The 16826-nt window shown below is 38.7% G+C and overlaps 1 protein-coding gene across 2 annotated transcripts; it reads right to left on the bottom strand.

Annotated features, from left to right (window-relative positions):
- Positions 1–2735: 2735 nt before the first annotated feature.
- LOC106877541 (tubulin--tyrosine ligase-like protein 12) lies at positions 2736–16811 on the bottom strand. 2 transcript variants are annotated; one of them, XM_014926466.2, is made up of 14 exons: positions 16579–16811; positions 14132–14265; positions 12491–12655; positions 11351–11387; positions 10478–10637; positions 9485–9618; positions 8423–8610; positions 6944–7147; positions 6143–6254; positions 5536–5687; positions 4777–4858; positions 4188–4256; positions 3625–3763; positions 2736–2999 (listed from the first exon to the last, which is right to left on the bottom strand). In XM_014926466.2, the coding sequence occupies exons 1-14, from the start codon at positions 16693–16695 to the stop codon at positions 2851–2853; spliced, it is 1842 nt and encodes a 613-aa protein (XP_014781952.1). In that variant the 5' UTR covers positions 16696–16811; the 3' UTR covers positions 2736–2850. The 2 variants fall into 2 exon arrangements, with proteins under 2 accessions (XP_014781952.1, XP_014781953.1); XM_014926467.2 differs by lacking the exon at positions 16579–16811 and adding an exon at positions 13597–13646 and having other exon boundaries at positions 14132–14264.
- Between the last annotated feature and the right edge of the window lie 15 nt (positions 16812–16826).

Raw genomic sequence — 16826 nt, 5'->3', positions numbered from 1 at the left:
CCTAAGCAAATCTTTCCGGTACATCTGAACTCACTGGACACGAGACTAAGAATATAGAACATCTCTTTTGTTCTGTTTTTCTCCATCTCTGTCTCTCCCTCTCTTTCGCTCCATCTCTCTCCCCCTCTTTCGCTCCATCTCTCTCCCCTTATACTTTCAATTTCTCCTTCTCTACCTCATCTCCCGCACTCCTTCTCTCTCTCCCTCCGCCCCACCTCAACTGAAAGCCTTTACTCTTCCCTCTACCACCTTCCTCTCTTTCACATTTCACCTCTGTTCCACCCTACTCCTCCCATCTATCTCTCTCTCCTCTTCTCTTTCCTCTCCCTCTCTCTCTCCTTAATCTTTTCCTTCCTCCCTAACACCTCTCTATCTATCTATCTCCCTTCACCTCTCCTGAAAACCTTTCCTCTTCCCTCTACCACCTCTCTCTCATTCTCTCACACATTTTACCTCTCTATCTCTTTCTTTTCACCTCACCTCTTTTCCTCCCTTATACCTCTAATCACCCACTCCTCCTATTCCTCTTGTTCTTATCGATAACAGTGCTTTTACACTTCAGACGCAAATTAGATTTCTTGCAAATGGTTTCTGCCAAAGATTTCCTTGGATACCATTCCACACGAAGACTTATCATTCAATTCCTCCGGATTACGTATTTCGTTTCCATTTTTCTCTTTTTATACGTTTTTCCCTTTGGATTTCTTTGATATTTTTGTCGTGTTTTATCTTTCGAATCTTTTATCTTTTACTGGTTTCAGTCATTGGGTTGCGGCCATACTGGGGCATCACCTTGAAGGATTTCGTCACCTTGAAACTTATTTAATTGGTCTCCTTTGCCTCTTTACGTTCTGAGTTAAAATTCCGCCAAGATCGACTTTGCCTTTCATCCTTTCGAGATCAATACAGGTCCCAGTTGAGTACTGGAGACGATGTAGTCGACTTACACCCTCCCCCAAAGTTGATAGCTTTGTGCCAAAATTTTAAGCCATTATTATTATTATTATTATTATTATGGGCAGAGAGGAAGTTGTCCCTGAAAGGTCGGGCAGAGGTGGCGAATGCCTACATCGCCTCTGTCATTAATTATCGTCTGGCCGTTGTGCCTTTCCCCAGTTACTGCTTGATGATATTGGAGCATGTCCTGTTCATTTTCTTCTGGAAAGGACGCGTTCCAATGGTCAGGCGGTCAGTCTGCTGCCAACTTCCTTTGCGTGGCGGCTTAGGCATACCATGGATTTTAATGCGCAGACACGCACTCAGGTTGCGCCACCTGCAGCGATTTCTAGAAAAGGTAAACGTGTATGGGCTCAGTTTGTGAGACACGCCCTTCCGCAGCTCGTCTCCTTGACGGAGCTGTAGTCTTGGGTAAAGGATAGGCCGAGACTGAGTGCATGGCACTTAGAATGTCGTCAGGTGCACACTTTCCTCAACAAGTCGGGCAATAAGTATCGGTGGATGTTCCACTTTAGATAGAGAAAAATTGGAGTGAGGTAACCATGTGGTTTAGAAGCAAGCTTGTTACCACACAGCCATGCCTTGTTTTGCTGGTGTCGTACTGAGGTATATGTGCATACATTCATACAAATACATACGAGCACGCATGCGTACAAACATAATCGTTGCTCCTGAAATATCTTCAGCGTTTGATTGTTCACTGGCGCCATAATTGCTCCACATTATCATTCTACATTTTCTATTACGTTAGACATCCATCTGACGAGATTCTGGCTTCCTTCGAAGATTAACTTTAATTATTCGACCTGCTCTGCGCAGTATGCAAAAACAACAACAACACCACCAAAGACAACAACATAGACAATTACAGCCCATATTTGCCCACTAAGACTACAATTAGATATTTTATTTTTGTTTACGTAAAAACGTGACTCCAATAATCAAAGCTCAGTCGAGATGTAATTGAAGATAGTTTAGAACATGGCGTCGTTTTCCATGAAAGACGCTTATAAATAACATCGCATGTTGGCCATTGTTTTCTTTTTTATTTTCTAAATGTATTTTGTTTTTCCAAACAGTTGCAACTGTGGTCAATTAGACTGATTAAAATATTGCTCAGTTTTGCTTTGTTTCAATTATTAGTATCGGACTAAATTGCTGCTAGCTACCAGCTCTAGTTATCTTTATATCAACCCGTCTCCTTTCTTTCTCTCTTCCTCTCGCCTTTCCTCACTCTTTATGTATGTAGGGGAGAGGGCAGGCAGAGGCAAGGTTGTGTGCTTCAGAAGTTTGTTATGCGCCAAAGTAGTTTCGAGTTCAGCGCCAGTACGTGGCACATTGGGAGGCAGGTGTCTTCTATCACCCCAGCCGACCAAAGCTTCGTGAATGGATTTGGTACACGGAAACCGAAAGAAGCTTGTCGTATATATATATATATAAGAGAGAGAGAGGTTAGCTTGTATATGTGAATATGCATTTATGTACATATGCGCATATATATGCGCATATATACATACGCATATATATATATATATATATATATATACACATGCACATATGGAATAGCAGTTTGTTGACCCCTTACGATTTGTCAGGTGGTTTTGTTTTGTTTAATCAACTCTTGAAAGAGAAAAAAAAAGGGCAAAGCCGAAAGTAGAACGGTGGCCATACCTACATGGAACATGGATGTTAAATGATGTTGATAGTGATGATAAGGACAGACAGCATTCTTCTAATTCTATCATCATTCCATCTCAATTAATTAATTACAAAACATTTTTTACAACATAAAAGAGTAAAAATTTTATTTTAAACTCAAAACTATTTCATCATAACATCTTTTTTGTTATTCCTCTACAGTTTATTTAACTTAATTGCTGTAACTTTTGCTTTTCATATTTCGATAATCGGTCGGTTTTCGATGTCATCCAAAAACAGGCAGCTGAAAACATCATTAGTAAAAGACGGGTGGTATTTGTTGGCACGGTAACAGTCTGGGACAAAATTCACTTCGCAGATAACTGGCAGGATTTTCTTATTACCTAGAAGGAATATAAAACAAAAGGTGAGTTTTTTTTATATTTTAAATAAAGGAATAGAAATAGAAATATTCAGAACAGAGAGGTGAGATCAGGCAGAGTTTTGACAGGGGCAGTGATGTAATTAACCCCTCAGTATAGGTATTAGGCCAATCCATACAAGGAATTTTACAGGTTCTTCTTAGGCTACACAGAGCAAGGCATTGCACTGCTTGCCCACAGTGTTTCAATGCACTCGGAACTACTTCCCATCTGCAAGGGGCTAAAGACAGGGAGGAGAGGTTAACACTTGAATGCATTGGTTTATATATGTGTGGCTACTTGTGTATGTAACCTTGTCCTGACATCATTTGATGGTTACAAACATTAAAAGGGTAAAGACCCCCCCCCCTCTTCAATTATGAATGACCATGGGATTGCCCCTAGAAAGTTACCCTCTGAGGCATAAGTCTGATCAAAGGTTGTTTATGGAAGGCCAAAATTCAGAATGTAAAGACAGACAAAATAATGACATTTGTTTTACTAAATTCTCTGTTATTTTTAAAGATGGTGCATACTAACAGAAGCATGATAAAAGAATTAATACCATCGTCAATTAATGACAATCAACAAAGCTCATCAAACTCACCTTCATCGTCAGTGCCCCATTTAAGCAAGAAATCAATGCCATACATGGCTCTCGACTGTGGGGAGTGGGGTATTCCTCTGGGGAAAGGTTCTTTTGTGGCAGCCAAAAATAAACTGCGAAAGGATTTGAAGATCTCTTTCTGAAAAATTGGATAACATAAAGGATTATTATAATTCATTTGTACATACATGCAGGCATGTGTACATGCATACGAGTTCAGTCACACATACACACACAAAGGCTTCTTCCAGCTTCCATCCATCAAATCCACTCGCAAGGCTTCGGGCAGCCCAGAGCTATAGTTGAAGCCACTCATCCAAGGTGCTGTGCAGTGGGACTGAACCCAAGGCCATATGGATGGAAAGCAAGTCTCTCACTCATGCAGCCATGTCTGTGCCTATAAAATATCTTTCAATGCATAATAGGTAATTATTCCTATGCCAGGAATTGAACCCAGGTCTCTTGCGTTGAAAGCCCGGAATCCAATCACCAGACTGCATGGGATTGCTTACATCATGTACATGGAAAACAGACAACAAAAAAAAACATTTGCTTCGACTTACTTCTACATCATCCCAGGGATATTCGGGAAATTGACTGTTGAACATTGGAATAAACTCATCGTAGTTAACCTGATGTGAAGAAATAAAATTGGAGTTTATAGAATAGAGATGAAAGCATAATGAGATTTGTTATTGCAGACATGTCTAAGCCATGTTGGACTGGGACAGGAAAACTATACTTAATAAAGTCATGGCCACATAGATATATGAAGACTGCTTGGATAAATGTGCATGAACATTTTGCTTTATGTTCCTTTATTTCATATATATATATATATATAAACTAAGTTACTTCATTATAGCTTTGAAGAAATAACTGCTAAAATGGAACTGCACTCTCCAAAACTTGCACTAAGAATAAGTAGAAGGTAAAATTACTACCAACTGTTATAGCAAGTTGATGCAGGTAGTTTGTCCCATCCACCTCTGACTTCTAGTTCATGCAATTGAAGAAACAGAATTATTTATGGGATGACCCAATGTGTGTGTGTTACTAAGGTTACTATTGATGATGACTGTGAAGATAGCAAAGACAACAATGAGGATTATGCTGACAACGAGGGCAATTATGACTGTCGTAGTGACTCACCTGTCTTAAAGGAGCGCTATCATCATAATTCATCACAGTGAAATGTTTCTGGTAGTCGTTGAAGCTGTCCAAAGAATATTTCCTTAAGAAATATCAAAACAGAGAAATTAAAAGACATTCCATTATAAAATATAAAAAAAGTAAAAATTGATGACTGAAATGTGTGTTTGTCCCAACCACCAGCACCACCACTGCTTGACAGCTGGTGTTGCTTTGTTTATGTCTCCATTACTTAGCAGTTCAACAAAATAGACCGATAGAATAAGTACCAGGCTTTTATTCTTTGTAAGCCTAGTGCTTGTTCTCCTGGTCTCTTTGGCCGAAACAGCTAAACACATCAACATCGGTTGTCAAGCGATGGCAGGGGGTGGGGACAGACACACATATACAATTCTTTCTTTCTATGCGTGAGTGTGTGCGTCCATGAGTATGCGCGCGCGCAGATTCTCTAAAGGGAGATAACTCTAATCCTATTGGATTTACCTCCCTTGGACGCTATGTCTTAAATGATTTTATTTTGGAAATTTTCCTATTTTTTATGCGTGTTTCTTAATTGAAATGTCTCAATAAATCACCCTCTGAACAAAGTTGGGCCTCCCATAAGCTAATTTTGCACTTTATTTTCTTATGCACGTTTCGTTACGTAATCATGTAGGAAATTTTCACTATCGTGATTACACTTACTTTTTACATAGAGTAATGTTTTCTAATAGGTTTTAAATGACTGGAAGTGGCGTATTTACTTTGAAGGTAACTTACTTGTTGCAGAATCTAAGGAAAAAACATTGGTACGCATACAACTTCAATGGCTTCACACTTCTCAACAAAACAATATATCGGATGTCAAACTTGACAGATCCTACACCTTCAAAGTGGATCAGCAATGGATCTTCAACATATTTGCAAGCAACCTGTTTGGGAGAGGAAGAAAAACAAAGAAATGCATTTAAGGAAATGAAAACAACAGAGAGAAAAACATCAAAGCACCACACGATCCAATCTTTGTTGCAGTGTGACAGCCTGGATGACCCTGGAGTTATGCCAGGAGACACTTGCCCAAAGTAAGGTATTGTGCAGTGGGACTGAACCTAAGACCACAAGGTTGGAAAGCAAGCTTCTTAACCATGCAGCCAAGCCTGCCCCTCACCAACAATCTTTTACTTTATATCTTTTTGCTTGTTTCAGTCATTAGACTGTGGCCATGTTGGGGCAACACTGCCTTGAAGACATTTGAGTCAAATGTATCAACCTTGGTATTTATTTTACTTTTTATCAGGAATGGGGAAGAAGGGGTGGAGGATAAAACGGTGTATTCATTGAAGATATATGGATGAAAACAAACAAACACAAACAGCGTTCTGCTCACCTTGGGTCCTGATTCCTGAAGTCTGACAATATAAGGGAGCTGGTCAGTTATGTGAGTGTCAAGGGCACGAGCAAGATTCCATGGTTTGCAGATCCAAAGGTTATCCAGATTTCTGAAAGACAATCAAAAGCTACATGGGTGACTACATGTGAGGCTAAACGAACATTGTCAGGTCATTTGGACCATGTGAAGCTACGTGTGTGACTGCATGTGAGTCTGAACGAGCATGATGTCAGACTATGCGAAGCTACATGAGTGGAGACAGATGAGGTTACATTTGAAATTACATGTGGGGCTAAAGGAGTATTATGTCAGACCATACAAAACAAATGACACTACATGGTAGTGAAACAAGAGCATAGACACACACACACACAGATATAAGCATTCCACACTTTTTATTGATGATGCTACATAAAAACCATATGCCGGAGCCAAGTGAAAAGCATCCAGTACACTCTGTAAAGTGATTGGCGTCCAGCGGTAGAAACCATGCCAAACCAGACTATGGAACTTGTATTTGCACATATAGATCCAAGATGAGTTAATTTTAAATCCCCTCACAACAGCCACGTGTATATTATACACACTCACACATAACAGGCTTTCTTTAATTTCAATCAACTAAACCTATTAGCAAGGTTTTGGTCAACCTGGGGTTATAGTAGACAACACATGTACAAGATGCCATATGGTAGAACTGAACCTGAAACAATGTGGTTGAGAAGCAAACTTCATAACCACACAGCCATACCTTGAAATATAATGACACACAATGGACAAACAAAAGTAGTAATATACCTTTTCTTTCGGTGCTGGAAATAGGATACAAACAGAGGTAACTCAGTATTGAGATTATAGGTGACGGGCAGCCATGATGGTCCATATTCTAAGGTATCTTCATTTTTACGGTCCAGTCCAGATCGTCGTCCAGTTACTGCCAACAAGTCTTTTACAGTGACAAGAGATTCGTTTGGGAATTGATTGACAAGATGATGCAGATTTCTATAAAATAAAAATAAATATATGCATAACCACATGCTTTGTATGTACGTATGTATATATATATATAAAATATATACCACAAATGAAGTATAGATAAACAAAGAAAACACTTTCATAGAAAAGTACAAACCAAGCCATAACTTTAACAGAGTACATACACAAATAACTATTCACACACAAAATTCATTCTGCCACTATAAATAATGAGTGGAAATCAAACCGGTGAGTGTGTTAGATAATAAGGCATTAAGATAATATGACCCTCCCCAGACACAGCTAACAACCTAAATTTCAGCCACTGGACTACATACAAACAACTCTTGTTCATTTTCCTACCAGTCAGATTAAATTTCGCGAGCCTTGATTATAACTAAACATGTTCACTCCACCATGTTGGCCCTCTTTTTAGGTGCAAAATATACTGTCATGTGGCACTAACGCATGGACGTAGCAGGAAACGTACAAAAGGTTATAAACTTAATCATGTATTCATTCTCTACAAACACTTGACAGAAAACATTCAGAGCATTGATTGTTTGGACATGCTCAGTCAGCCATAACTTATGACACCAAACATTGTCACTTGATACTAACACACTAATGTAGTGGGGAACTTACAAAAATTTCTAAGACCAGTCATGTGACTATCCTCTACCAATCAAATCCTCTTCAAAATATATACTAAATTGAGCCATGAACTCCCTATAATAATACGGCAAACTTCAAACACTAGTCAGAAGCTAGACAGCTGCGACATAAGCCACGTCTTTCTATTTGAAAGTGTTTGAAAATCAGTGTAAACTGCGAAACCAGTTAAAACTTTAAATATATTAATAAAAAATATTTTAACAATTCTCAGTGCATTTTCAGCTTCTATTTTTCCTATAAATATATATTATTAAATATAATATGTAAATTATTTATATGTTTTTAAGTTACAAAACAATTCGTCGTGATATTAGAATTTTCTTTTTTTCTGTTTCCATCTACGTAATCCACTCACAAGGCTTTGGTCACTCCAGGGGTATCTATAGTAGAAGACGACAGCCCTAGATACCATGCAGTGTGATTGAACCCAAAAACCAAATGGTTGTAGAGTTCACTTCCCAGTATATACAGAATTAAAGTGTTCTGTCCAGGAACACAATGACAACAAAACACCACGGTTGGGTTTGAAACTTTGAATAATACTCCATCAACCTGGCCATCTTACCTATTTATACATGAAGAGAGAAGTAAGAAGTTAACAAGGTGCTTGTGTTGGAAGCAACTTACTTAAAATTCTTCAAATTTTCTTTCACAAATAAAATATCAGCTGAATCACGGTCATCAACAACAACAAAACGTGGATCAGTCAAATGGCCCTCCATAGTGTCATAGTCTATGTAGGCCTTCAGTATGTTCTTGTTCATCACAAAAGGTTCCTCATCTTTATCGGGAAGGGTAAATTTAGAGCGATATTCCTAAAGAAAGAAATACATCAATAGATTAATGAATGGCTGGACAAAGGTGTTAGAACAGACTGAGGTAATGGTTCATGAGAGAGCATCCATGAGAGAACTGGGTGAGAGTTACTGGAAGAACCAGTTAAGGGTGTCAAGGTACAAGCTGAGGATACTAGGGTACCAGAGTACCAGCTCTGGAGAGGAGTATTAGGTGAGGGTAAAGGAATACCAGTTGAGGGCAATGGAATACAAGCTGAGAGTACTGGACTACCAGTTCAGGGTACCAAATGAGAGTATTGGAGTATCAATAGTGGGTACTATAGTACTAGCCAAGGATATTAGAGTACAAGATGAGAGTACTGAAGTGCTAGATTAGTATACCAGTGTACCAGATCAGGGTATTGGAGTACCATTTTGAAGTACTAGCTGAAGTTTCTGGAGTACAGGCTGAGGATACAAGAGTACCAGATGAGGACACAAGTATCAAATGAGGGTATTGGAGTACCAGATGAAAGTACTCGAATCCCAGGTGACACAATGTTTCTGAAGTGTTAATGATTCAGCGAATGACACCAATGTCTGACTGGTACTAATTTTATCGACTCTGGAAGGAGAAAATGGCGTGTGCATATGTGTGTGAGAGTGCAAGTGTGTGTGTGTGTGTGCATGCACGCTTGGCTCCAGTACCAAAAACATACTTTCCCCCGAAACAGGCTGAATACTCTGCCAGCCATACCAGATTGTCAGCATCGAAACAGCTGTAACCACTCATCTCACACAAAGAATGTAAAGAGGCATAATTCAAAAGCACGACATTTAATCAATCAAATTGGTTGCCAAGGCAACTCAGGATTAATGGGCCAAGACACTGGACAGAAAAGAAGGAACTTACATAAAAATAAGCATCAGAGGGTTCCTTAGGAGTGTAATCAATGTCGGTTAAGTCGGTATATTGCCATGGGATGAGCCGAGCAGAATGCTCCACAGCGGAGTACTGTTTCTGAACGTAATTCCTTGAGACTGCATCTGAATTCAACCCACAAAAATAGTAAAGAAGTTGTAAATATAAACATGTAAGCATACTTAAAAAAATGTGTCAAAGAGAAAAAAAAAACAAAAGGAAGTCATTTAATAAATATCAAAGATCATATAAATATTGGTTTTGAATTTTGCCACAAGAGGAAGAGGGTGCTGAAAAGTTCCAGGCTTTAAGAATATCACGAAAGGCCTGCTTGGAGGCCGAACCTTCCAAGTTCTTTTACAGGGCTTAGAAAAACTGAAAAACTGTTGCAACAAGTGTGTGAACCTGAGAGGGGGAATATGCTGAATAAAATCAATATTAACTGATCCTCCTGGATTTTCTTTAATCCAAAAGCCACAAACTTTTCAGCACCTCCTCATACATCATCCCCAATACACAACTGGTACTTATTTTATTGACCCCAAAAGGGATGAAAGGCAAAGTCGACCTCAGCGGAATTTGAACGCAGAACATAAAGATAGATGAAATACCACTAAGCATCTATACTAGAAGACACTTGCCGGAGGTGCCATGCAGTGCGACTGAACTCAGAACCATGTGGCTGCTAAGCAAGCTACTTACCACAGAGCCACTCCAGCACCTACATAATGGGCTTCTTTCAGTTTCTGCCTACCAAATCCACTCACAAGGCTTTGGTTGGCCCAGAGCTTTAGTAGAAGACAATTGCTCAAAATGCCACACAATAGGACCAAACCTGAAAGCTCATGGTTGGAAAGCAAGCTTTTTAACTGCACAGTCATGCTTATGCCTAGCGATGCCTGTGCTCGTAAAGGACTGAACAAGCATTGGTCCATCAAAATGCAACAGCTTTACAGATAGAAAATAGAAGAGAAACACAATTACCTTTAGCCTGCAGGTCTTTAAGAGGAAATATGACGGAATAACATAATTGATCCAAAACATAGTAGAAGGGAACAACACCGAAAGATGGATCATCTGAATGTTGGATCCTTGAACCAAATTCATCCATAATATACCAAAGTGGCATCGCTTCATCAGAACCCTACAGAAAAAAGGAAGAAGCAGATTTTCAAAAGAAATTCAATTAATGTAATGCAAATGTTAACATAATTTTAGTGTGTGCATATGTCTATCTAGGAGTAGTTTTTAAAGTATGGCTTTTAAGGGTATGGCTGTGTGGTTCAGAAGTTTACTTTGCAATCATGTGCTTTTAGGTTCAGTCCCAGTACATGGCAGCTAAGACAAGAGCCCGCTAATATAGCTCAGAGTCAACAAATGCTCTATTAGTGAATTTCATGGACAAAAACTGTGTGGAAGCCTGTCAAACTGTGTGTGTGTGTGTGTGTGTGTGTGTGTGTGTGTCACCCCACCGGACTGGGCAGCGTGTAGTGCTCTTGAGCAAGATACTTTATTTCACGTTGCTCCAGTTCACTCAGCTGTAGAAATGAGTTGCAACATCACAGGTGCCAAGCTGTATCGGCTCGTTTGCCTTTCCCTTGGATAACATCAGTGGCGTAGAGAGGGGAGACTGGTATATATGGGCAACTGCTGGTCTTCACAAACAACCTTGCCTAGGCTTGTGCCTGGGAGGGTAACTTTCTAGGTGCAATCCCATGGTCATTCATGACTGAAAGGGGTCACCCATTATTTAACCAATACTTTTTTAAATACTTGTAATGCAGTTTCCTACAAAACAACCTCAGTCTTCAGCATGGTTTTAAAAAACAAATTATAAAAGAAGTCTCATATAATTACCATTGGTTCATTACCAAAACTGTAAACTTGATTGTATCTGGAAAAGTAAAAGAAAAAAGGGGGAAAATATTAAAAATTAAATCAAAACCAAAACAGAATTTAAATACATTTTCTTTTTCATCATTATAACCACAGCTAGTCTTCATTGGGCTTCAAATTCTGGCACAAGGCCAGCAATTTAAGGGGAAGGTGTATGTTGTTGATTACATTGACCTCAGTAGACAACTGGTACTTATTTTACTGGCCCTGAAAGGATGAAAGGTAAAGCTGACTTTGGTGGAATTTGAACTCAGAATGTAAAAAACAGATGAAATGCCACTGAGCATACTTCTGCCAGTTTACCATTTTACTAATGCAAAAGATTGGTTTCGAATTTTTTTGCACAAGGCCAGCAATGTTCAAATGAAATGCCACAAAGCATCTTTCCCAGCATGCTAATGGTTCTGCCACCTCACCGCCTTGCCGCTACCCATCATTATCAAAGCATCCACAACTACCTCACCTTCATCATCACAGTCAGTCAGCCCACTGCCACCACCACCTCCATCATCATCAACATCATCATCACCACTATTCCTTTCTTCCACCATAAAATTGTTAATGCATGAAGCTACGTAAGGGTAGCCTTCGAACATAGACAGGTTCTTAATCTCACACCTTAAACTTCATTCTGTCCATTACATTTGCTGGCTGGTTGTGTCCTCATCATAATCATTTAATGAAAGAAGAATGAATGAATGAATGAAACAAGAATGAAAAAAGACGAAGATGGAAAGATGGAAATTAAAGAATGAAAGAAAATTATCATTACCATCATCATCATTTTAACATCTGTTTTCCATGCTGGCATGGGTTGGATAGGTTGACTGAGAGCTGGGGGAAACTGCACCAAGTTCCGATCTGATTGGACATGGTTTCTACAGCAGGATACCCTTCCCTAATGCCACCAACCCCAAGAAGAAAGAAAATATAATGCGGAGGAAGGAAGGGGAACAGCAGAAACTACTACTACTGCCACCACCACCAACATCATCATGTAAACATACCAATGTTTCCAGTTTGTCACACTAAATAAATTTAAAATAAAGTTACAGAAAAATCTATTCAAACGATGAAGATTTAATGAATTAATCTACTTACAGCCACATTTTATTGAGAATTTCTTGGATAATGTCATCGGAGGATTTTTCATCTACAGGAATATTCATCAAAGAAGCCATTCTGTCTACAAGACTTGGAATTTGCTTCAGATGCTTCTCAGCATCTTGTACATCATATGTCCAGGCATGGTCAATCAGGTAGATGCTGCAACAATATGGAATACAGGGTAATCATTATTGTACTGGGCATTTTTTTTTTTATTAGTCCCTAATCAGCCACCACCACCATCCTCATCACCACTCCTATCATCATCACCCTACCACCACCACTGCTGTCATCACCCCCACCAGCACAACTATTGCCACCACCACTGCTCCTATCATCCCCCCACCAGCAGTACCACTTCCCCCATCACCAGTCATCATCACTCTACCACCACCATCAGCCCACCATCATCTCACCAGCACTACCACCACCATCACTCCAACACTATCATGGCCTCACTGCCACTGCCATTATCACCCCCACAAGCAAAACCACAGACACCACCATCATCCCATCCCATCACCACCAACAATTTGACTGAATTGTGTTTTGATATTTCAATTCACATCTGATGAAGTGGCCTGGTTATTTCTGCTCTATTATGTAATCCTTTAATAAACAATAATTAGCCATTCCCCTAGAAATGTTCATCACACAACTGAAAAGTCAACTTCATTCTTATTCATCCATATTTTACTGTGATAAAAGCACAGCTTATTTCTGTATTGCCTACAGGGGACTAAACAGAGGGGACAAACAAGGACAGACAAAAGGATTAAGTTGATTACATCGACCCCAGTGCGTAACTGGTACTTAATTTATCGACCCCCGAAAAGATGAAAAGCAAAGTTGACCTCGGCAGAATTTGATCTCAGAACGTAGATGAAATACCGCTAAGCATTTCGCCCGGGGGCTAACGATTCTGCCAGCTCGCCTCCTTCTGCACAGCTTCTAGTTGTTTGTACATACATTGGATTCACAGGGTGATTAATATTATGAATTAACTAGTTAACATTGCATTATTTGTTTCATTAATTGGGTTAATGGATAGTAAGTATTGTTGGTATTCCTTTCAAGTAGTCTGTTAACCGAATACTTACATGAAGTCTTACATCATTTCAAGTTATGCCTATTTCACCTTTGTGTTTTTCTTTAAGAAATTAATGAGAAAAATAAACCTCAATTTCAGTAAACATATTTAAAAGCATAAAAACTTTAAAACAAGAAAAAACACCTAAACAGCAATATTGCAGTGGAAAATCAAATAAAATACATGGGAAAATATGCACAAATCATTTATTAAAACAAATATAAGACAATAAAGTTTTTTAAATGCTTTATTGTGATAAAGTCATTTTTCAAGTTGAGCCAAATTTCTTGGAAACAATTACCAACATATGGTTAGGTGTGCCTGTATGTATATATATATATATATATATATATATTTATTAGAGGCTCCAATGAAGTTATAAGGGGTTACTCAAGACACTCAACTACGAGTCCACTGCATCTTGTAGCAGAAACAGCTGTAAGCTAATGAAGTTCATAAGATGATCGTTTATTCCTTTGCATTACATTTTCTTTATGTGTGTGTGTGTAGTTAATTTGATAATGGAATTTATAAAGAAACTTAACTGTTTTCCATCGTCTGCTGCTATGTCCGAAAGTGTGACCACCCTCCATAGGGGTCTGCTGCTTTTCTCATTTTCCTCTTCCTCTTCAGTGTAATCTACCTGCAGCATTGCAAAGATTTCACCCGCATCAAAGACCTTGTGAAACGAGAACAGAAAATGAGAGAAAATAAGGGAGAAGAATTAAATTTACACAAGAATATAGACAGCATCATCACCATCATTTTATCGTCCACTTTTTCAATGTTTGCATGGGTCAGACAAAGTTAATTGAGACAGATTCTCTATGGCTGGATGCCCCTTCTTGTTTCCAGCCCTTGTTGCCAGCAGATCTAAGAAACACATAACAATGATGATGGTGATATATGGTAGGCTTCTTCTAGTTTCCATCTCTCAAATTTCACTGACAAGACATTGATCAACCCATGACTATAGAAGAACACACTCACTGACAATGTCCATACAATGGGAATGAACCCATGACCACGTGATTCTGAAGCAAACTTCTTCACCACGTGACCGTGCCTGCACCTGTTACATTGAATGTAACAATTTATAAAATTGATGATTTTAAATTGGTGTCATTTATGTGAAGGGTTTAGTGGTTATAATGCCGGTGCCACATAAAAAGGACCCATGCTGGTGCCACATATAAAGTACCTATGTAGACACCACATATAAAGCACTGATGCTGGTGCCACGTACCAAGCACCGATGCTGGTGCCATGTAAAAGAAGCACCCAATACATTCTGCAAAATAGCTGGTATTGGGAAGGGCATCCAGCCGTAGAAACCATAACAAAACAGAAAATTGGAGCCTGGACAGCTCGCTGGCTGGTCAACTCCTGTCAAAACTGTCCAACTCATGCCAGCATAGAAAACAGACAGTAAATGATGATGATGATGATGAATGGCAAGCACCCAAATATTAGGGCAGAAACACAATGTTTTGTTCTGTTGCTGCTGTGGTTGTTCGTCTTTTTGTTTCTCTTTACTTTCAAGAAGTTTTCTAAATATAGTTAATTTTGATTGTAATAAGCAACACCAAATAAAAGAAAACTAATAATAAATGAGGAGAAACTCCCTTGGTAGAGATAAGTGAGTTTTGATCTAAGATTAGCAGGAAAAAAATACGAAATATGTGAAGTATTTTGCATAGATTAAATTCTTTATTACACAGGAGATTAGGAATTTGATGGCTTTACTATATTTCTCTTCAAATTTAATTCTGAAAATAAAGGTTTTAATAAAATAACCATCATTACTAAACTGATGTTTGGAGCATAAATTAATGTGAAATTTTGATGGAATGTTGTAAATTTCGATCACTTTAACCCTTTCGTTACCATATTTCCATAGAAATACACTGACTTCATTTCAATTAATTTTGAAAATTAATTAAGAATTTAGCAAAATTACTTTCTCATTATTAAGCTGGTGTTTCAAACAGAAATTATCATGATTATTTGCTGTAACAGACATCAAGGAGAAGCTCATAAAATCAGTTACCCAAATGGTGACTTCTTTCCCCTACATACAAAGCATTGCAGAGTTGGCATACGAAACAGTTTCTCAAACACTTTTTTATTATTGCCTCTTTCTCTTTTGCTAATACTTTTTCAACACTGTCTCACTACATTCAGCACTTTCATGAGTTCAAGCAGGCAACTCGATCCATTTGACTTTTTTTATTTTTAAGTCTGGTATTAATTCTATCGATCCCTTTTGCCAAAATTACAGGGACATAAACAAAGCAACAACGGTTGTTAAGCAGTGGTGGGGGACAAACACACCACATTCACTCGCAAGATAGGCCAACGGGCGGAGGTAAAGAATATGCACACCACTCGTTTTCGGCGTAACCCTATAAGAAGTGGATGAGATATGACCACTCGGCACTCTCTCCCCAGTTCTTATATTAATCATTAAATCCAGAAATACAACACGAGGGATAACGGTAACAACAGAACAATAATTTATTCTAGGTTGTTGTAGAGCCGTTTCGCTCCTGGGTCAAACAGGCATGCCGCTAGAATACCAAAGGAAGCTTCGACCACACGTCGGGGTCGAGTTGGGACAGCCTGAAAGAACGTCCTGTCGCCACAGCTGCTGGATGGAAAAGAGGGAGAACGCTATTGTAATAAGGCCGTAATTAAAACTTATATTGAAGAAAAAAACAGACAGTTTAATTTTGGGGATGTCTTTTTGTTTGGGTAGAGGAACGAAATGAGACGTCGAAGAAAAGTGGTTAAAGAAACACTGCCGTAATGAAAGTGACAACTGCTTCTGCGTCGAATACACCAGGATCGTATCATTAAGTTGCAAGCGAAAATTATCTTTTTAAGTCTTGATATAACCAAAATAAAATGTAACAAACATGAAAAGAAGTACTGAGGAAACACGAATGTGACGAAAGCACCTGCGTGAAACCAAATATTTTAAATGTCCTACCTGTCCACGAAGTTTGTTGAATAATGTTTCCCAAAACCTTTCAGGAACGGTCTGCAGTTGAGGTCCATGGAGTTGCTTAAAAGAATCAAAGTCAATATTTTCACTGGACATCTCCATCGTTTTCTTGCCAACACGTGTATTGAGAGTAACTTTCCGTTAAGATGTGTACACTAAAATGTGACGTCACGAGTTTGTATGTATCACGTCATAATTTACATGGTGTGGTTTCTTTTTTTTTTTTTTTTTTT

The sequence above is a fragment of the Octopus bimaculoides genome, chromosome 24 (genome assembly GCF_001194135.2).
Source record: "Octopus bimaculoides isolate UCB-OBI-ISO-001 chromosome 24, ASM119413v2, whole genome shotgun sequence".
Lineage (NCBI taxonomy): Eukaryota > Metazoa > Mollusca > Cephalopoda > Octopoda > Octopodidae > Octopus > Octopus bimaculoides.
Note: the sequence above shows the minus strand (reverse complement) of the source record. Positions and strands in the feature narration are given on the sequence as shown.

Bases quoted from the DNA above. Each gene is read 5' to 3' on its own strand.
- LOC106877541 (XM_014926466.2), bottom strand. From the start codon at position 16,695: ATGGAGATGTCCAGTGAAAATATTGACTTTGATTCTTTTAAGCAACTC. The intron at 4,859-5,535 runs GTAAGTTACCTT...ATATTTCTTAAG, and splicing joins TTCCTTAGATTCTGCAACAA to GAAATATTCTTTGGACAGCT. The intron at 4,257-4,776 runs GTGAGTCACTAC...TCTTCACATCAG, and splicing joins ATAGCGCTCCTTTAAGACAG to GTTAACTACGATGAGTTTAT.